The sequence below is a fragment of the Budorcas taxicolor genome, chromosome 1 (assembly GCF_023091745.1).
Source record: "Budorcas taxicolor isolate Tak-1 chromosome 1, Takin1.1, whole genome shotgun sequence".
NCBI classification, from domain to species: Eukaryota; Metazoa; Chordata; class Mammalia; order Artiodactyla; family Bovidae; genus Budorcas; species Budorcas taxicolor.
This window is the reverse complement of record NC_068910.1, coordinates 156218485-156241576: the sequence shown is the minus strand read 5'-3', so window position 1 is coordinate 156241576 and position 23092 is coordinate 156218485. Positions and strand designations below refer to the sequence as shown.

The following is a 23092-nucleotide window of genomic DNA, read 5'->3' as shown; positions in this document are numbered from 1 at the left end:
CTATTTATTTATTTTTTATTTAAAGTTTTATTTTTACTTTATTTTACTGTATAATATTGTATTGGTTTTGCCATACATTGACATGAATCCTCCACGGGTGTACATGAGTTCCCAAACATGAACCCCCCTCCCACCTCCCACCCCATATCATCTCTCTGGATCATCCTCGTGCATCAGCCCTAAGCATCCTGTATCCTGCATCGAACATGGACTGGCGATTCCTGTCTTACATGACAGTATACACTGTTTGCTTTAATAAAATAAGTAATTTCTAGTATTTTTAAAAATTGCTTTCTAGAGACATTCATTTTTTTCTTGATATTTTCTCCTGTAGTAAGCAGAACATTCAAAATTGTTTCATTGACTATTCTTTTTGAGAATAGTAATTTCAGCATCTAAATATTAGAAGCCTTCCCTAAGGACTTCAATCTGAGCATTTGAAGAGTCGGTGTTAAATCTGGCCCTCTTATTCACATATATTTTTTCTTTTGTTCTCTCTCTCATTCTTCCTCTCTCCTTGAATACTTTACCCATCTTCAGTAAAACATTGGTGGGAAAAAACAGAAATGTGATCATATTAGTTTCTTATAGAAAGTATACACGTGAGTCAACTATACTTAGCTTTGGTTCTCAGTGTTAGGTTTTTATCTTTATTATAAAAATTCATTCTTGTTCATTATTTGTTTAAAAATGGGAAAATACAGAATGTTTTTAAAGGAGTTGGTAAGATGCAATTAGTGTAGAATATTTACATCAAGTATCATTTATTTTTCTATGTATTATTTCTATGTAGTTAAAATTATATTATATTCATATGTTTTATTTTTCTTATTGAAGTACCTCCCAAATATTTTCTCAGAGCTCACTTTGCTTTATGTGGTTGTTATGCCATATCAGCATGTGTGTTATTTGTCCTTTTATTCAACATCTTAAATGTCTACTATGTGCTTGCTATATATAAAGTGTACAGACAGTCAGACAAAAGATAAGCATGATTCCTACCCTCCTGGTGTAGTCTAGTTTGAGACCCAATTGATGCCTTGCTTGCATGCATATTCAGTCATGTCTGATTCTTTGCAACCTCATGGACTATAACCTACCAGGCTCCTCTATCCATGGGGTTTTCCAAGCAAGAATACTCGAGTGGGTTGCCATTCCCTTCTCCAGGGGATATTCCTGATCCAGGTATCGAACCCACATCTCTTATTTCTCCTGAATTGGCAGGCAGATTTATTTATATGTTTATTTATTTTACTACTGAGCCATCTGGGAAGCCTTGCTTAGTCCACTGTAAAACTCAATAAACAACAGAAGCAGTAACTGGGAAGTGAAATATAGGTGTTAATTAGAGTCACACAATGAGCAGCAACTGTCTATACTGAGTATGACTTAGTCATAGTCTCCATTATTCACTCAGTTCAGTTGCTCAGTTGTGTCCGACCCTTTGCGACCCCATGAATCGCAGCATGCTAGGCCTCCCTGTCCATCACCAACTCCCGGAGTTCACTCAAACTCACGTCCATCAAGTCAGTGATGAAATCCAGCCATCTCATCCTGGGTCGTCCCCTTCTCCTCCTGCCCCCAATCCCTCCCAGCATCAGAGTCTTTTCCAATGAGTCAGCTCTTTGCAAGAGATGGCCAAAGTACTGGAGTTTCAGCTTTAGCATCATTCCTTCCAAAGAACACCCAGGACTGATCTCCTTTAGAATGGACTGGTTGGATCTCCTTGCATTATTCACTAGTGCCCCCTAATTACTTTTCCTCTTTACTGGGAAAGAAACATGTCTAGCAAATCATGATCATTACTGTACAAATCATGGTAGTCATGCAAAAGTTAGTAAGTTCTTTGCCCTAAAAATATAGTTTAACAAGTTAAAACAAAAGAACCTGGAGTGACAGGTTCATCTGCCTATTCTTAAGAACAGAGAGGAACCTTTGAGTGAAATATGTTCATATGAGGTAATTGGGCTATTATCAAAGTATTTAATGACAGAGACAGAACAGGACCTGACCATTCAGAAGGCCCCTCATTTGGTTATGTATATACCCATTAGTTGCTCAGTCTTAGACGTCTGGCTGGAACATCCAGTGCAGAGACCAGAATGACTAGTACAGTGGGAGCTCTCAGGAGGATCAGGGCAGTGGCTCTTTGCCATTGTGAAAGTATTTCAACATTTTAGCAACTGATATGAAAGGCTCAATCTTAGAGGAAATATATCAAGGTCCTGTAGGTGTCTTCTGTTCTCAGGAAGGACACTATAGTGGTCAGAACAGTTCTCCTTTTGCAATGGAACTTTGTCGGTGGTAGATCTTTTGTTGCTCTCATAGAAGTGAAAACTTCTAGATGTATGTGGACAACTGAAAAGTGATGAAATTCTAAAAATAGACATTGGAATAAAATATAAACATTATAGGAATGAAGCTTGAATATTGCTGAATAGAGGAAAAAGGAAGAAACCAGTAGGATAACTTTGTCTGAGATTTGATAATGATGGCATCTGAAATGTGCTTATTTTACAAGAAAATAAAAGTAGTAAAGAGAGTCATCTAATTGTAGTAACTTTATAAAGTGGCAGTATATGAATTAATAATACATATGAAAATATTTTTAAAAATTTGTTCTCCTCTTTCAGCTTTCCTTATTGGAAAAGACTGGATTTGGAGGTGTTCTTCTATATATTGATCCTTGTGATTTACCGAAGACTGCAAATCTTAGCTATAATACCTTCATGGTATCACTGAATCCAGGAGGAGACCCTTCTACACCCGGTTATCCAAGTATTGGTAAGTTTACTATTAATCCTTATTATTCTTATAAGCATTATAAGGTTGTAATTTATAAGTACATGTTACCTAAAGTAATTAAAAAATAATAAATTTGAAGAATTCTTACCACTCCATATTTCAAAAAATGAAAGTTTTATCTTCCCCAAATTATAGACTGCCCCAGAATATGACTTGAAAAAGTCTATAATAGATTTTTGTCTCAATAACTTACAGTATAGTAAACAGAGAGAAAACATTTTAAGTGTTATTGATGGACTGATAAGATAAATTAACACCATGTGGGACAAGTACTGCATAGGTAGAAAACACATGAATCTACCTAGAAGCATGAAATATCTGTGACTTTGGAGCTGTTGCTATAACTTGAAGCCCCGAGTCTAGGGCTACACATGCTCAAGTTAGGTGTCTGTGAAAAATGAAAGTGAAAGTTGCTCAGTTGTATCTGATTCTTTGTTCATGGACTTCTCCAGGCCAGAATACCTGCTGGAGTGGGTAGCCTTTCCTTTTTCCAGGGGATCTTCCCAACTCAGGGACTGAACCCAGGTCTTCCACATTGCAGGTGAATTCTTTACCAGCTGAGCCACAAGGGAAGCCCAAGAATACTGGAGTGGGTACCTTATCCCTTCTCCAGTGAATCTTCCCAGCCCAGGAATCAAACTGGGGTCTCCTGCACTGCAGTTGGATTCTTTATGAACTGAGCTATTAGGGAAGCCCTGAAGCTATGGGAAATAATGCTGGATAGGATTAGAGTTGACATGATCAAATTGTCTGGCTCCCTAAAAGAAGGGATCTCATTTGTTTGTCCAGCCACTTGGCAGCATAGACATGGCTATTTTGCATCAAACATCCGTTTCTTTCCCAGCAAGCTGTGTTCATTCCAGTGGGGGTCATGTGGCAAAGAGAAACAACTGTGATTTTGGCAGGTGCTCACTGCATCATTGAACTTCTGTCTAATGTGTCATTGACAAATATTCTGTATGTACAAGCTTGGCTGAGGAAAAGCTCTTTGAACCTCCTTCCACTGTAATACTAACCCATTAACTGTGATGCTTCAGTCAGGACTTAAGCTAACAAAAAATTCATGTAATTATCCATGTGTCCCATCAATATTTTTCTTTGTTTTCCACAAGATATAACAAAAGACTAAAAGCATCTTTCTTAAGTCTAACATCCCTTTGTATATAATTAACTTTACCAATCAATTAATAACTTTCTCCAAGAAGGAAGCAAATTAAGTCAGATATGAGTTATAATTTTACGAATTTTGTTGGGTTTGTTAAGTACTACTTTGTCTACTAAAACACCCCTTTAATAATCTGTGTAAGAATTTTCTCTGGGAACTCACTGTTCTGTAGTTTGAACAGTTCACTCTCATTCTTGCAGTTTTCAAGTTAAAATTAATAGGTATCCATCTACAATTCTCAGACCTCACCAGATATGTCAGTTAAGCCCTCTCACTTGCAAACGCTCTGATTGCCTTGGGTTGTAATGCCTCAATATCAGGAGGTTTCATGTAGCAGCTAACTCTGCTGCAAAGCACTGTTCTGCAGTGCTGCTGAAAAGCAGATGCTGGTTGAATACTTTGCTTAAGCTGGTAAATGCCTCATTGGCAACAGTTACTATTTATATATTTTTGACTTAGGTCATTTAATAAATGTAGAATTCAGTCATCTCTAGCAAAGTGCTGGCCATTGTCTTGAGAATCTCAACATGATTTTTTAAAATAATTTTTTAATTTGAAATAACTTCAACTCAAAAAAATGTTGCAAATAAAGTATGCAAATATTTAGACTCTCTGGCCATTTTTTATTTGAGTTGTTTGTTTTCTGTATTGTTGTGTTGTGTGGGTCATTTATATATTTTAGATATTAACCCCTTATCAGTTATATGATTTGCAAAAATCTCCATTCAGTGGGTTGCCTTTTCATTTTGATGATGGTTTCTTTCATGTCCAGTACCTTTTTAGTTCAACATGGTCCATTTTGTTTATTTGTATTTTTGGCTCCTTTTGCTTTTGGAGCAGATCAACAAAAGACATAATAATAAAATGACTGAGGTTAGTGAGTTTACTGCCAATATTTTCTCTAAAGAATTTTATGGTTTAGGTTTTACATTCAAGTTCTTAACGCATTTTGAGTTAATTTTTATATATGGTGTAACATTCTTCTGCTAATGAGTGTTCAGTTTTCCCCACACCTTTTGTCACAGAAACTATAATTAGCCCATTGTTTGTTGCTTGATCCTTCGTTGTAAATCAATTGTCCATATATGTATGGGTTTATTTCTGAGATCTCAGTTCTGTCCCATTGACCTCTGTGTGTGGTTTTCTGCCAGTATCATACTGTTTTGATTGCCATCACTTGGTAGTATAGCTTGAAATCAGCACATTCGATGTCTCCAATTTTTACTTCTTCCTCAAGTTTGTTTTGTCTATTCAGGTTTTTTTTGTGTGTGTTTTCTTAGAAGTTTTAGAATTGTTTGTTCTATATCTGTGAGATATGACATTGGAATTCTAATATAAATTGTGTTGAATATGCAGATTGCTTTGCATAGTATGGGCATCTTAACAATATTAATTTTTCCAATCTATGAGCACAGAATATTTTTTTATTAATTTATGTCTTCTTATTTCATCAGTGTCTTACAGTTTTCAGTGTGGAAATCCTTCACGTACTTGGTTAAATTTATTCCCTAAGTATTTTATTATTTTGATGTAAATTGTAATTGTACATGGTTCCAGATTGGGAAAAGAGTACATCAAGGCTGTATATTGTTACCCCACTATTTAAATTATATGCAGAGTACATCACGCAAAATATGGGGCTGGATGAAACACAAGCTGGAATCAAGGTTGCCAGGAGAAATATCAATAACGTCAGATATGCAGGTGATACCACCCTTATGACAGAAAGTGAAGAACTAAAGAGCTTCTTGGTGAAAGTGAAAGAGGAGAGTGAAAAAGTTGGCTTAAAACTCAACATTCAGAAAACCAACATCATGGCATCTGTTCCCATCACTTCCTGGGAAATAGATGGGGAAACAGTGGAAACAGTGAGTGGTTTTATTATTTTAGGCTCCAAAATCACTACAGATGGTGACTGCAGCCATGAAATTAAAAGATGCTTGCTCCTTGGGAGGAAAACTATGACCAACCTAGACAGCATATTAAAAAGCAGAGACATTACTTTGCCAACAAAGTCCATGTAGTCAGACCTATGGTTTTTCCAGCAGTCATGTAAGGATGTGAGAGTTGGACTATAAAGAAAGCTGAGCACCAAAGAATTGATGCTTTTGAACTGTGGTGTTGGAGAAGACTCTTGAGAGTCCCTTGGACAGCAAGGAGATCCAACCAGTACATTCTAAAGGAAATTAGTCCTGAATATTCATTAGAACAACTGATGCTGAAGCTGAAACTCAATACTTGGCCACCTGATGTGAAGAACTGACCCATTAGAAAAGACCCTGACGCTGAGAAAGATTGAAGGCCAGAGGGGAAGGGGGCGACAGAGGATGAGTGGTTAGATGGCATCATTGACTCGATGGACATGAGTTTGAGTAAGCTCTGGAAGTTGATGACGGACAGGGAAGCCTGGCATGCTGCAGTCCATGGGGTTGCAAAGAGCTGGACACAACTGAGCGTCTGAACTGAACTGAATTGTAAATGACATTGTTTTCTTAATTTCTGTTTCTGATCGTTTATTATTAATGTGTAGAAATGTCACCTTTCTGTATATTGATTTTGTAACATGTAACTTTAGGGAATTTATTTTTTAATTCTCAAACCTTTTTGGTAGGCTGTTTAAGATTTTCTATGTATAATACAATGTCATCTGTAGATGACATTATATTCCATTATATTATAAGACAGTTTTCTTTCTCTGTTCAGGTTTGAGATAATTTTATTTCTTTTCTTGCTTAATTGCTGTAGCTAGTACTTTCAGTACTATGTGGGCATCCCTGTTCCTGATTTTGGAGGAAAAATTCTTAATTTTTCATCAGTGAGTGTGTTATTAGCTGTGTATTTGTCATACATGGCCTTTACTATTTGAGGTATATTCTCTCTATACCCACTTTATTGGTAGTTAAAATAGGGTTGTATTTTGTCAAATGCTTCTTCTACATCTGTTGAGATGATCATATAATTCTGATTTTTCATTTTGTTAATGTGATGTATTGCATGGGACTTTTGTAGATATTGAATCACCCTTGCTTCCCTGGAATAAATTCCACTTGATCAAGATGTACATTTTTTTAATGTTTTGTTGGATTTGATTTGCTAATAATTTGTTGAAGATTTTTGTATCTGTAGATATTAATGATATGGCATGCATGTTTCCCTTTTGTAGTGTCCTTGGCTGGTTTTAGTATTAGGGAAATATTGGCTTTGTAAAGTGCTTTGGAATGTTTTCCTCCTCCTCAATTTTTTGAAGAAAACTATTAAGTCATCTTTGAATATTTTGTGTTAATGTTGAGAGAAGAATAAGTATTAAATCTTGAGTGTTTTGTAGAGTTTGCCAAAGAAGCTATCTCTCTGGTCCTCAGCTTTTGTTTGTTGTGAAATTTTCTAATTTGTGTTTCAATCTCCTTGTTGGTAATTTCTGTTCAGATTTCCTGTTTCTTTATTATTCAGTCTTGGAAGATTTTATGTTTCTAGGAATTTATCCATGGTTGTCAAACTGTTGGTATTTAACTATTGGTAGGAGTCTCATTTTATCCTCCAAATTTATGTGGTTACATTTATAACTTCTCTTTCATTTTTTTAAATTTTATTTATTTGTATCCTCTTTCTTCTTTTTTTTTTTTGATTAGTCTAGCTTAAGGTTTGTAGATTTTATCTTTTTCAATCACCAGCTCTTAGTCTCATTGATCTTTCCCACTTTATTTTTTGTCTCTCTTTGATTTACTTCTGTCTGATCTTTATTATTCTCTTCTTTCTGCTAATTGTGGGCTTCATTTATTCTTTTTCTTTTTATAGTTCCTTTAGGTGTAAAGTTAGATTATTTGGTATTTTTGAACCATTCCCTTTTAGAACAATTTTTTGTTGAATACCATAGATTTTGATATGTTGTATTTCTATTTTCATTTGCCTTTAGTTTTTTTTTTTTTTTTTTTTGCTTTATTCAAAGACCCCTTTAGTTTTATACCATTACAGCTGGAGAAAGTTTTTCTTCGGTTCATTGAAATGCAGTTTGTGACCTAACGTGATCTATCCTAGAAAATGTTCCATGTGTACTTAAGAAGAATGTGTATTCTTTTGCTTTTGTATGGAATGCTCTATATCCATTAAGTTCATCTTATCTAATGTATTATTTAAATTTAATGTTTTCAGATTGATTTTTTTTGGGGGGGGGTCTGGATGTTATATTCATTGAGGTAGGTAGGGGGTTAAAGTCCCCTATTATTGTCTTGCTTTCAAATTTTCCCTTTAAGATTATTAATGTTTTCTTTTGTATCTTGGTGCTCTTCTGTTCAGTTCAGTTTCTCAGTCATGTCTGACTCTTTGCAACCCCATGGACTGCAGCATGCCAGGCTTCCCTGTGCATCACCAACTCTTGGAATTTACTCAATCGCGTGTCCATTGAGTCAGTTTTGCCATCCAACCATCTCATGCTCTGTCACAACCTTCTCTTCCCACCTTCAATCTTTCTCAGCATCAGGGTCTTTTCCAATGACGCAGTTCTTCACATCAGGTGGCCAAAGTATTGGAGTTTCAGCTTTATCATCAGTCCCTCCAATGAATATTCAGGACTGATTTCCTTTAGGATTGACTGGTTGGATCTGCTTGCTGTCCAAGGGACGCTCAAGACTCTTGTCCAACACCACAGTTCAAAGGCATTAATTTTTTGGTGCTCAGCTTTCTTTATAGTCCAGCTCTCACATCCATACATAACTACTGGAAAAATGATAGCTTTGACTACATGGACCTTTGTTGGCAAAGTAATGTCTCTGCTTTTTAATATGCTGTCTACATTGGTTATAGATTTTCTTCCAAGAGCAAGTGTCTTAATTTCATGGCTGCAGTCACCATCTGCAATGATTTTGGACCCCCTCAAAATAAAGTCTGTCACTGTTTCCATTGTTTCCCCATCTATCTGCCATGAAGTGATGGTACCAGATGCCACTATCTTAGTTTTCTGAATGTTGCTCTTCTGTTGGGTTTCTGGTTTTTTTTTTTTTTTTTGCTGGATTTACATTTTTATTATCATGTGATGCTCTTCTATGTCATTTCTTACAGTCTTTGTTTTAAAGTCTATTTTTGTCTGATATGAGAATAGCTACTGCAGTTTTCTTTTCATTATTATGTGCATGAAATATATATTTTTTCCATTCCTTCACTTTCTGTCTGGGCATGTCACTTCTTATAAAGTGAATGTCTTGTTGGCAGAAAATAGATGGGTCCTGTTTTTATCCATTCTCCCACTCCATCTTTTGATTAGTTCCTTTAGTTTGTTTGCATTTTAAGTAATTACTGATGGGTATGTACTTTTTGGGGATTCCCTGGTAGCTAAAACTGGTAAAGAATCCACGTGCAATGCAGGAAACCCCAGTTCAATTCCTGGCTCAGGAAGATCCCCTGGAGAAGGAATAGGCTACCCACTCCAGTATTCTTGGGCTCCCCTGGTGGCTCAGACAGTGAAGAATCTGCCTTCAATGTGGGAAACCTGGGTTTGATCCCTGGTATGGGAAGATCCCCTGGAGTAGGGCATGGCAACCCTCTCCGATATTCTTGCCTGGAAAATCCCCATGGACAGAGGAGCCTGGCAGGCTATAGTCCTTGGTGTCACAAAGAGTCAGACATGACTAAGCACACACACATGCATGTATTTATTGTGATTTTATCTTTTTTCTTTTTCTCTCTTTCCTTGTGTATTGGATGCTTTCTTTAGTGTTATATTTAGATTTCTTTCTCATTTTCCTTTGTATACTTGCAATAATTTTTTGACCCCCTTGGGTTACTGTGAAATTCACATATAACATTCTTGTGAGTGTTGCTTGTTTTAAGTTGGTAGCAACTTAAACACATTTCAAAACTTTGTCTTTCTACTCTCTCTAGCATGTACACATTTTATATTTTTGATAATACATTTTACATCTTTATTTATTTTATGTGTCCTTTAATTATTGTAATTTTAGCTAATTTTACTACTTTTTTCTTGTAATTCTTATATCTGCCTTATTAACCATTTTATGAACTTTGCTATATATTTACTTTTTCCAATAAGGATTTTTTTTCTTTCATATATTTTCATATTAACTAATGCCATTTCTTTTCAGCTTAAAGAAATCCCTTTAATATTTCTTGCAGGACCAGTGTAGTGGTGATGAAATCCTTTAGTTTTTGCTTAGCTGGTACAGCCTTGATCTCTCCTTCAATTCTGAATGTTAACTTTGCTGGGTAGAGAATTTCAGGCTAGAGGTTTTTTCCCTTTCTGCATGATGGATATAGCACACCACTTCCTTCTGGTATGTAAAGTCCTTACTGAAAAATCTCCAGATATTCTTATGGGATTTCCCTTGCAAATATCAAGTTGTATTCTCTCGCTCCTTTTAGAAGTTTCTCTTTATCCTTAACTTTTACAATTTTAATTGTATCTTCATATGTATCCTTTTTGATTCATGCTATTTGCAACTCTGCAAAGAGTTGACTCATTGGAAAAGACCCTGATGCTGGGGAGGATTGGGGGCAGGAAGAGAAGGGGACGACAGAGAATGAGATGGCTCGATGGCATTACTGACTCGATGCACATGAATTTGGGTGAACTTTGGGAGTAGGTGATGGACAGGGAGGCCTGGGTTGCTGCAATTCATGGGGTTGCAAAGAGTTGGACATGACTAAGTGACTGAACTGAACTGAACTGAACTGGGCTTTCTTCTGATGTCTGTTTTCTTCCCTGGATTAGAGAATTTTCAGCCACTATTACCCTAAATAATATTTCTGACTCTTTTTCTCACTTTTCTTTCTGGGACCCCTATAGTAATATAAATATTATCCTGATCATTGTTGTTTCAAAAGTCCCTATTTTCTTTTTTTTTAAATTCTTCTTTCATTTTGCAGCTCTGAGTTCCATTGTTTTGTCTTCTAGCTGAGTGATCTGTCCTTCTCTCTGGTGTTTAATCCCTCTAGTGAACTCTTCTGCTCTGTTATAACTTCTCTTGATACCTTCTTATATTCTCTGTCTCTTTGTTGAGGCTTTCATTCTGTTCATCCATTTTTTTTCCACATTCAGTGAAGCATCATTCTTGACCATTACTTTTAAATCTTTATCAGTGGATTGCTTACCTCTGTTGCTTTCAGTTCTTTTTCTGAGATTTTGTTTTGTTCTTTCAATTTGAACATAACCCTCTTTCTCCTCAATTTGTCTAATTCTCTATTTTTATATATTAAGTTAACTCTCTCTCCCAGTCTTAAAGGAGCGATCTTATTTAGGAGATATACTGTGAGGCTCAGATGTACAATCCTGCCTTGACTCCAGAGCCAGATATCAAGGAGTGTCACTTATGTGGACTCTACATCTTCCTCCTTTGGTGGAGCCCAATGGTGGCTGCTTTGGCATGCTGTCATGCGGGATTTGCCCTTGGAATAGCTGAGGGTCTTGTGGCTTCTGTGGGACACTGGTGAGGAGGACCCTTCTTAGAGTTTTTCTGAGGTCTGACTTTGGTGCTGGGAGAGAAAGGACTCTCAGTGCGTCCATGCCCACTGTCTCCAATAGTTTATGGAGAGAATTCCAAAATACTGCTCTTCAATGCTGACATTATCAAAGTAGTCTGGGATCACAAAATGGTATCCATCGGTATCTCAGTCCCCAGGGATCATCCCACCTAATTTCCTCCTCCCTGGCATAAACTTCAGAATTAGGAAGTGGGTCCTAGTTCATGTGTTTTGTGTTGATTTTCAGATCAGTTTAGTCTATATACAAGCCCTTTAACAAAAGGTTTTTCATTCCCTAGGGTTCTGTTTTTCATTCCCTAGGCCTTTGCCTGTGTGGATCACAATAAACTATGGAAAATTCTGAAAGAGATGGGAATACCAGACCATCTGACCTGCCTCTTGAGAAACCTGTATGCAGATCAGGAAGCAACAGGTAGAACTAGACATGGTACAACAGACTGGTTCCAAATAGGAAAAGGAGTACGTCAAGGCTGTATATTGTCACCCAGCTTATTTAACTTCTATGCAGAGTACATCATGAGAAATGCTGGACTGGAAGAAACACAAGCTGGAATCAAGATTGCTGGGAGAAATATCAAGAACCTCAGATATGCAGATGATACCACCCTTATGGCAGCAAATGAAGAGGAACTAAAAAGCCTCTTGATGAAAGTGAAAGAAGAGAGTGAAAAAGTTGGCTTAAAGTTCAACATTCAGAAAACAAAGATCATGGCATCTGGTCCCATCACTTCATGGGAAATAGATGGGGAAACAGTGGAAATGATGTCAGAATTTATTTTGAGGGGTTCCAAAATCACTGCAGATGGTGATTGCAGCCATGAAATTAAAAGACGCTTACTCCTTGGAAGGAAAGTTATGACCAACCTAGATAGCATATTCAAAAGCAGAGATATTACTTTGCCAACAAAGGTCTGTCTAGTCAAGGCTGTGGTTTTTCCAATGGTTATGTACGGATGTGAAAATTGGACTGTGAAGAAAGCTGAGCACTGAAGAATTGATGCTTTTTAAACTGTGGTGTTTTAGAAGACTCTTGAGAGTCCCTTGGACTGTGAGGAGCTCCAACCAGTCCATCCTAAAGGAGATCAGTCCTGGGTGTACTTTGGAAGGACTGATGCTAAAGCTGAAACTCTAATATTTTGGCCACCTCATGTGAAGAGTTGACTTATTGGAAAAGACTCTGATGCTGGAAGGGATTTGGGGCAGGAGGAGAAGGGGACAACAGAGGATGAGATGGCTGGATGGCATCACTGACTCGATAGACATGAGTTTGGGTGAACTCCGGGAGATGGTGATGGACAGAGAGGCCTAGTGTGCTGCAGCTCATGGGGTCGCAAAGAGTCGGACATGATTGAGCAACTGAACTGAACTGAGGGTTCTGTAGCTTTCTGGCACATACTTCTCATTGGTTTTCAAAGCCAGATATTTTGTGGGCCTATTTCTCCTGTGCATGATCTAAGGTTTGGGAGGGTTGATATGGAGCTTGAGCCCTTGTTTCTCAGGTTAAAGATACATGTGTTTGTGATTCTTCCCAATTGTGGTTTTCTGAAATGATTTTTTTCCCCTTGATGAAATTGTATCTCTACCTTTCCTACTCATCTTAAAACTGTCCTTTTACACTTTGTTGTGGAGTCTTCATACATCCAGTGTTCATGTCCCTTTTCTTGAGATTTATTCCATATGTCATTGTAGAGTTGATGTGTGTCTGAGAGGAGGTATCTTCCCACACTGCTATTTTGAACTCTCTCTCTCTCTTTTTAATATATACAAAATAAGAGAATAGTAAAATGAATATTCCATATATCTCAACCAGTTTCATCAATTATTCTAATATTTTTGTTTTGTCTGTATATCCCCTCACACTCCTTATAACCACATTTTTTCAAATAAAATTTTTATAAATTGAAACAGATACATCTTAATGGGCAAAAGGATACAGCCATGTACTTTCCATTCCTATTTAGTATAAAAACATTCCCATCATCTCCAAGAGTTCTCTGGGTCACTCAGAGTAACTCTTCATCACCAAACCTAGCTAACCACCAGTCTCAAGATTGGTACAGAATTTTAGAAATCCATATAAATGGAGACATGAAGTATATATTCTATTGTGTGCAGATTCTTTTGCTCAATATAATGTCTGTGATATTTATTTATGTTTGCAGTTATTAGTATTTCATTCCCTTTTATTTCTGGGAAGCATGCCACAATTTTATGTAGGTTTAAGTACATTTTTAAAAAAACAAAAGTGTTGATGCAGTTTGCTACAATGTATGATCCAAATTGATTGTTCAAACAAATGCTTGTCCTTCTTGTAAGACAGTTCTGCTCAGTGAGCCTGTTGCATATCCAAATATTTCTTGATTATTGTAGAATCAGAAGAGAGTAAAAGTTTTAAAATAATCGTTGTCCCTGTAATACAGAAAATGATTCATCATTCTTTTTAATATGAATGAGGTTTTAGTTTCATTTGGCATGTTAATTAACTACTCTGAGTCTTATTCTCTTCACAATAAAAAGCATTACACTAATAGGTATATCACAAGATTGTTTGTAAGAGGATGCAAAATTCTGGTCTCCACCTCATAATTAAATAGAAACTCTGAAGAAGTGTCCCAATTATCTCTGTTCTAACACATTTTTAGTTATTCTGATACAAATGAATTTTGAGAGCCACTGAGCCAGAGAACCTTTACGTCCTTTATCTACCACATCTGAGTTGGACCACTGTGGCTATTGACCTAAATTTTGTGGCACCATGATACTGTTCTTTCACATCATCTTGTATTGCTGCCTCCACACCAGTCAGGACTGGGGAACATATGTATTCCTGATTCTCAATCAAATTTTTGTACTCAACAGGCTATTAGTAAATATTTGTTGAGTGAACGAGTTATTCTTTTTTTTTTTAACTTTTTATTGAAGTATAATTGATTTATATAGCTGTGTTAATTTCAAGTATACAACAAAGTGAATTATATATATATATATATATATATATATATATATATCTCCATTCTTTTTCAGATTCTCTTCTCATATGGTTTATTACAGAATATTGAGTAGAGTTCATTTTGCTATACAGTAGGTCCTTGTTAGTTATCTATTTTTTATATAGTAGTGTGTATATGTCGGTCCCAATCTCCTTATTTATCACTTTACCCCGTGTTTCACCTTTGGTAACCATAAGTTTGATCTCCAGGTGTGTGAGTCTGCTTTGTTTTGTAAATAAGTTAATTTTATAATTTTTATTAGATTCCTCATAAATTAGATCACATGATTTTAGTTTTTCTCTGTCTCACTTCACTTATGATAATCTCTAGGTCCCTGACTGCTTGTCTGATGATTCTGATCCTAGGTTTTATCCTAATTTTAATTAAAATTCCTGATTTTTTTTTAAGAAAAAGCACTTGCATGCAGTTTTTCCTCCTTAAATGCTTTTGTCAACTCTCTCACATCTCTTTTACCACTCAAACTATCAGAGATTGCATTGATTCAAACAGCTTTGAAATTACATATAAGATATTAGGATATCAGAATCTAATCTAATCTCTTAATTCCTTTGATAATCTATTAAGTATTTCAAAGATTAAATGTTCAAACTATTAGACTTTATCATAACTGCTTCCACCAACTTGTCAGGAGCGTTTTAATGCATTAAACTGTAATTCAAGCAAAGTTCATTCCCTGAAACTATATACTTTTAAAATTCTAAGAAGCTTTAGGGTATAAGTAGCACAGTTTTATTCTCAAAATTGAGGCAAAAGAAACTTGATCACATTATCTAGGGACTTAGATAAATGAGGCATAAGAACTGACATTTACAGTAACTGGTTATTATTATAATATCTGTGGTTAGTTATAATAAAAAATGTGCTTGTCTTAAAATCATTAATTGGGGGCATAAGGTTTGGCTCGAAATGGAGGGAATCAAAAAGCTATGGGGTGAGTTTTAAAATAGAGAAGTGAGAAATTGATATCATTAAGGAGTATTCCATTTTCATTATTTTGAAAGAAAAAAAGAAAATCCTATCCCGATTTCTAAGTATTAAGATTATCTGACATCTGAAAGACTAGAAATAGTATTAAGAATTAGAAATCTGTTTTCTTTCCATATTATTTCCCTTAACAATGTATCTTCTGAAAACTCTGTAAGTTATAAAGTTGACTTTAAATTTATTATCATCTCCAGATAACTGCCTGGTTAATCTCTGGACTAGTACTTTGAAACCCAAGATACTTCTTTTTATCTGGACTTAGACTTGATTCTCCTTACACCTTATTTCCTAAAATCTATCCTGATTAAAGCTTTATATCTGTGCCATGTTCTCTATTAGTTATAATCCTGTTTTGCTTTCCTTTTTGTTTTAAATTCTGGAGAGGAAAATCGTTTCAGTCATTTTACTCTAGTGAAGTGTATCAAACGACACAGTTTATTTAATATTCCCAGTGTTACAATTCAGTGGATCTGAGTGTTGTTTACCTGCTTTCTTCCCAGCATCACCTCTGCCGACCAAAACCATTCAAAGAATAAAGAATATCACTGTAATTTGTGACAAGTCTTCACCAGATGTTCTTGGTCCAGTTACCTGGACAAATGTTGAAAGACTGACTTGAGTTGGCACTAAATCAACTGAGACAGTGTTGAACTAGAATAGCAAAAATATAAATATGTGCCTCGTTGTCAAAGCAGAGTGTTAGACATTCACAGCATAAAGTGCCTTGTCACTTAGTTGGCAAAAAAGGAAAGTGTCTGTATTCTTACTATTTTACTGTAACTGGTGGGTCTTGTACATTTCCTAAAGTCTTCCTGTTTACATGACATATTATTCAGCTTGATTCTTAGATCCACTCAAAGAGTGGCTCATTATTAAACAATGTGAATTTTTTTTAAGAAGTTTAATTTGCGACATATTGAAAAAATAGACTATTTAAATTCAAGCTACTCCTTTAAAAAATCAAAATTTTATTTACTATAATGGTAATATAAGTTTCTATGGATTTCTTGTTTCCAAAAAATTGAAAATTTCCAACTGTTTGTTGAAAAGTCTAAGATGATAGCCTTCAGAGACATTTTTGGTTGATTATTATTCTTAGGAAATTAGTCTACCCTGTAATGCTCAGAATGTTCTTTACTTATTATTGTACTAGGAACTTTCTATTTTAAATTAACACACACTCTGTCAATAGAGACAATCAGGTTTTTTTGTTTGTTTGCTTTAAAAATCAGTTTTCACAAAAAATTGGTGATTCTAAGAGGATAATACAGTCCACTGTTTTAAAAAATAATTTACAAATACATTTCCATTACAGCACATATAAGAAGTTAATTGAAACAGCGATAGAATTAGTTTGACATGTTTTTGGTACTTATTCTTTTTAACATCTTTCAACAGGACAGCTTTTACTGGCCCAACTTGATAGGTAAATAAACTGATCCTTAGAGAAACTTGGTCTCAATCAATGATTTGCCAAACATAATCACCTTTAAATCCAAGGTTATCTAACTTGTAACATAATGGGAATTCCACTGTATAATTTGGCATCAACTATAAAACTTAGGCAAATGATATTTGCAGTTTGGTGTGATATCAGATCTATGATTCAAATTTAATGATGAACAAAGTTTGACTTTGTTTTCCTGACACATTCAACATATGCTTTGGGGGGGGGGTAATGTTGAAGTTGAAATATAAAATATGATAGTAAAATTATAAAACTTATCTATAAGTTTAGACTGTATCAATATAACCTCAGAAAACTTAGATTAAATTGTTTGCAGTTGCCAGTTGTCTTCCAGAGTAGTTTTGTACGCTTACCTATAAAAATGGAAATTGCATATTATAAAGTAAATAAATTGAACAATGAATCAACTAACCAAAGAAACTAAGGACAATCAACAACAACAAGAACAAAAGACCCTGAGTGTTATTTTTCAACCATTAATTTATGTAAATTATTTTAGAGGAATAAAGTCACAGCTTGTCATTTTATGAACTTTATTAGACTTTATATTTGATAGCTTTAAATTGTAAAATAGAACCATCATATTAGCTTACTCAAAGATTCAAAAATTGTTACTATCATAAGTATAATCCAGCTTTTCAAGGAACTTAGTAGCTGAGCATAGCAGATATAAAAGAATAGAAGTAAACCTGAGAAATAATATACCATGCTGATCATCACACTTAACTTCACCCTTTCCAGCCAATGTTCATGCTTTTTTTTTTATCTGTTGTGGTCAGAGTCTATAAACTACGGTATGAAAAGATTTTCCTACTGACAAAATTAAATATTTTTTAGAGAAAATATCATTAATATAACTAATGTTATATATGAAATTATAAAGGTTGATATAGTCTAGTTTTGCATTCAATACTGAATTATTAAGGGAGCATAAAAACAATAGCAGTCTTTTTTTTTTTCCTCAACACTATTAATTATCAATTTATCTATACTGAAACTTAGGTGGTTTCTGTAATTTGACTATTATAAATATTGTTGCAATGAGCATAGGAATAGAAATCTCTTTTCAAAATAATACTTTGTTGCCTTGTGATATATATGCAGAAATGAGATTGCTGTATCGATGGTCATCATATTTTTAATTTTTTAGGGGCATCCATATTGTTTCTTATAGTGGCTGAATCAGTTAGCATTTGCACTAACAGTATGTGAGAGTTGCCTTTTCTCCACATCCTCATTAACACATTTATTTTCTTTTTGAAAATTGCCATTCTAGCAGGTATGAGATGATATATTTGTGGTTTTGATTTACATTTCCCTAATAATTAATGATGCTGAGCATCTTGCCATTTACCTATTGCCCTCATGTCTGTCTTCTTTAGAAAAATGTCTATTGATGTCTTCTATCATTTTTAGTCAGGCTTTTCTTTTCATTTGCTGTTGAATTGTATGAGTTCCTTATATATTTTGAATATTCACTCCTTACCAGATATATGTTTTTAAATATTTCTCCTATTCAATACATAGCCTTTTCATTAGTTGGCAGATTTCTTTTGCTGTGCAAGGCTTTTTAATTTGATGTAATTCCATTTATTTATTTTTGTTTGCATTGCCTTTACTTTCAGTTACAAATATGGAAAATCAGTGCAAAGACCATTGTAAAGAGACTTACCTGCTATGTGTTCTTCTAACTGTTGTACATTTTCACGTCTTGTGTTCAAATTTTTTTAAAAAATTTTCAGTTAACTTTTGTGGGTGATGCTTACAGCAAAAATCCAGTTTCATTCTTTTGTATATGGATATCTAATTTTCCCAGCACCACTTATTGGAAAGACTACCCTTTCCCTGTTGTTATTCTTGGCTCCATTGTTATAAATTGACTTTATAGATGTGTGCTTATTTCTGGATTCTCTATTCTGTCCCATTGATCTAAGTATCTAATTTTATGCCAGTATCATACTGTGTTGATTACTATGGCTTTGTAATATAGTTTGAAATCAGAGCATATGATACTTCCAGGATTGCTTTTCTTTATTCAAGATTGCTTTGATTATTTAGGATTATTTGTGGTACCATGCAAATTTTAGTGTTCTTTCTTCTATTTCTGTGAAAAAATGCCATTAGAATTTTTATAGGAATGTTTACAGGATTGCATTGAACCTGTAGATTGTTTTGGGTATTGTGGATATTTTAGCAATACTAATTATTCTAATCCAGGAAAGCGGGTTAACTTTTTATTGATTTGTGTCTTTTTATATTTCTTTCCATTCCTTTTATCAGTGCCTGATAGCTTTCAGAATATAGATCTTTATTTCTAAGTGTTTATTTTCTTTTTGAAGCTTTATAAATGAAATTTTTCTTTCCAGTAGTTTATTGGTAGTATGTAGAAACACAACTGATTTTTCAATATTCACTTTGTATTCTATAACTTTATTGAATAACTTTAGTTATTGTAAGAGTCTTTTGGAGAAGTTTTAAGTGATAGATATAGATATATCATATGATCTGCAACAGGGCCTTCCCTGGTGGCTCAGCAGTAAAGAACATGCCTCCCAATGCAGAAGACATGGACTTGATCCCTGGGTCAGGAAGATCCCCTGGAGAAGGAAATGGCAACCCATTCCAGTATTCTTGCCTGGGAAATCCCTTGAACAGAGGAGCCTGGAGGGCTACAATCCATGGGATAGAAAAGAGTCAGACAGGACTGAAGCGACTTAGCACAGTACACATCTGTGATAGAGACACTTTTACTTCTTTCTCTCTGATCCAGATTCTTTGATTTATCTTTCTTGCCTAATTTCTTTGGAAAGGACTTCAAGTAACTATTTTGACTAAAAGTAGAGAGAGTAAACTAGAGGTACTTTTTTTTTTTTTAATTTAGCTGTTATTGTAAAAATTTGTATTGATTCTTAGGGATTGCCAATGGTTGGGTTCTCCTGAAGCAGGTACTGACAGAGTGTTTACTTGGCAGAATTACTAGAGATGAACACTTGTGGGAGAGAGGGGGCGTGCACGGGGGGGTGGGGCTGAGGGGAATGTGGACTGCACAGCAGTGCCACCACTGGGAATAAATGGTCTATTAGGATTGGCCATTAGTGGATCAAATGGACAGACCCATATGCCTCTTTTGAAATCAGTCTTTGGATGTGTGTGCTTCCCCAAGAATGGTATTTCACTTGGCAAAGTGATTCCTGTGACTGAGGACAACTTTGAAGTCTTAAAAGCTGGTGGATGTATGTTTATAGTCCTCATAGCAGCAGGTTCACAGAATGTTCCTTGACAGGATGGGACATTACCATGGAACATCTGGAGAGGACATTACTATGTCCACCACAGAAATCTGGCTTTAATTCCATTCTTGGTCATGAGTTAGAAGTGCTAAAGCTACACCGCATATTATAGCAGCCAATAGCCCTGTATGGCCATTTAATTTTAAATTAAACTAATTACAATTAAATAAAACATAAAATATAGTCATAGTGTTTTTATTTCGTATGCTCAGTAGCCACATGTGGCTATTATAAAGGACTTCCATCATTAAGGAGCAGTCTACTCGATGAACACTACAGAGTAAATATCTAAAACAATGTGACTTTATACAAAATCCGGTGGTTATCTTCTGTTTTAGTTCATCCATGAGACTGTTTCTGTATATAATCTTGAGAATTGAAGATTGTTTGTCTTTTTTACCACTTGAATTATTTAAAATCTATTTACAAAGCAGACTCTAAGAACCACATGTTGGGGATGCTTCATGAATTCTTTTATGGTTTAGTGTTGAACCAAAACATAGTTGAGTGCTCCTAAAGTAAACATTTTCCACTTCCAGTATTCTCTGAAGAGTTTTTGAATTTTAAGTATGTAAAAATAAATCTTGTAATGCTACTTTAAAGTGTTATTGCATTTGCTTCAAACTGCTGGCATTGTAAATTTCAGTCCCATATGATTTCATTTGAAGGATGCATCTTGGATGAAAAAAACTGTGTTCTACTTGAGTTTTGCCTGTCAACAGCCACTTGGCCCTAAATTTTTCAGTGAGAATTAAAAAATTAAATCTTTGGAATATTATGTTTTTTGAGAGATAACCTTCTCAGTGTCCGACTTTCGAGGAGCGTAAATGTGGACTGCTTAAAAACCTGACTTTGGAACCTCTTTTGCATGGAAAACTAGCTCTGCCTGGTGGAAATAAGTCAGGTAATGATCCTTCTTTCCTAGATACCTGAGTAACATGAAGCAACATCACCTGTATATTCACAAAGATTGTGACTTATGGGCTTATACCCCTGTAGGATTACAAAATACCCTCATAGCTTCCTATTAAGCATAGGAGTTCCTGCAAGCCTTTCTTCTCTTTTCTCCCTGCTGCTGCTGCTGCTAAGTCGCTTCAGTCATGTCCGACTCTGTGCAATCCCATAGACGGCAGCCCTCCAGGCTCCCCCACCCCTGGGATTCTCCAGGCAAGAACACTGGAGTGGGTTGCCATTGCCTTCTCCGCTTTTCTCCCTACTCTTCTCATTAATTCCTCAGGCTTTGGACTTGATAATATTTTAAAAGTATGTTTAGTAAATGTTAAGAAAATGAAGGATTAAGCTACTCAGTTTTTTTTTTTTAGTATAAAACTTTTAAACCTACTATTATTGTAATATGTTTTACAAAATTCCAAAAATACTCTAGTCAAGAAAGTTTCTAAAATGTATTTGACCATGTAGTTCATTTTTGAGAGGAGCATTTGGGAGGACTATTATTTAGTCAAATCTTTGTGGAATCACTGGCCTGAAGCACCTACCCCTTCTTCCTGCCACAAATCCTTCCCCAGTTTTATGTGCTTACCTGTAGATGTATGGCTTGTACCTCAGCTTTTGCAGACTTTGTAGCTTAGGATACAGTGTAAAAAGGAATACAGAAAGCAGGAAAGGGCAGGGCTGATTATGTCACCTGTGATGGCAAAGTTAACACCTGCAGGTACACCTGCTTATGAGTCGGCAGGAAACAAAACAACAAGCAACACAAAAATAATCTGGTTGATTGTTTAACAATTAAAGTTGTAATTAGATTTGTAATTGAATTTTTGGTATAGTCTAGACCTGGGAAAATCAGTGTATCCCAGCTAAGCTTTTACACAGCATGATATGTTCTGGTTCATTGCTAACCACATTAAAAAATCTGTTTTTTAAAACACAAATTCGAACAAAACTTGTAAACAGCCTTCTCTAACCAGTCCCTCAGGTGATTTCTTCCCATTTCAGTGACAGAATAGAAAATGCAATTTTATCTTGGGAAAAATGATCAAGTGAAAGTTAAGATAATCCATATGTACACATTTTCATGCAATAGTCTAAAAAGATAATGTGTATTTTAAGGCAATTGTTTCTAGAACATCTCATTGACATATTCACCTGATCTATGAACATACTTGAGTTGCTACCATGGTATCTCTGAGAAAGTCTTAGTCATTTCAATATTCAGAGAAAGCTCTGATGAGTATTAAATCAAGTAAGCACAGGCCAGTTCACTATTTAGTAACCTTACTCAGTGATACTGGTTTTCCTAGGATGGCTTCTAGTATACTAATGAAAACTGGATAAAACCAAGAAACTTTCTTTAGACTCAGGGTAATTATGTTATACATAGACCAACCAGGGCACTTTTGAGAATAAAAGGGGTTGCTATGAATAACTATGTAAGGCAACAGGTATTTACTGGGTGTCATGATGACTTTGGGTTTCCCAGGTCGTGCAGTGGTAAAGAATCAGTCTATCAGTGCAAGAGACGCAAGAGATGTGGGTTCGATCCCTGGGTCAGAAGGATCTGGAGTAGGAAATGGCAACCCACTCTGGTATTCTTACCTGGAAAATTTCATAGACAAAGGAGCTTGGCGGGCTAGAGTCTACAGTGTTACAGAGTTGGACACAACTGAGCATGCATGCTTTAAAAAAAAAAATGATGACTGTTTAGAATAAAACTGAGATTTTCCAATATACTTGATGATAGAATCCAGGTGAGATAATATATATAGTTAAGAGATGTTACAGCCTGAAACGTATCCCCCTCCCCCCACAAATTCTTATGATGAAGTACTAAATCCTAGTAAGATATACTATTTCAGAATGTATTTAGAGACAGGGTCTTCAAAGAGGTAACTAAGTTATAATGAGGGTACTAGGGTGGACC

The 23092-nt window shown here is 35.4% G+C and overlaps 1 protein-coding gene across 1 annotated transcript in view; it reads left to right on the top strand.

The window, feature by feature from the left end:
* The window catches only part of NAALADL2 (N-acetylated alpha-linked acidic dipeptidase like 2), an 895965-nt gene that overhangs the window by 235987 nt on the left and 636886 nt on the right, over positions 1–23092 (top strand). The window contains exon 6 of the mRNA XM_052645317.1: positions 2634–2784. Coding sequence (XP_052501277.1) covers positions 2634–2784 — 151 coding nt within the window. The remainder of the gene's footprint in view (positions 1–2633; positions 2785–23092) is intronic.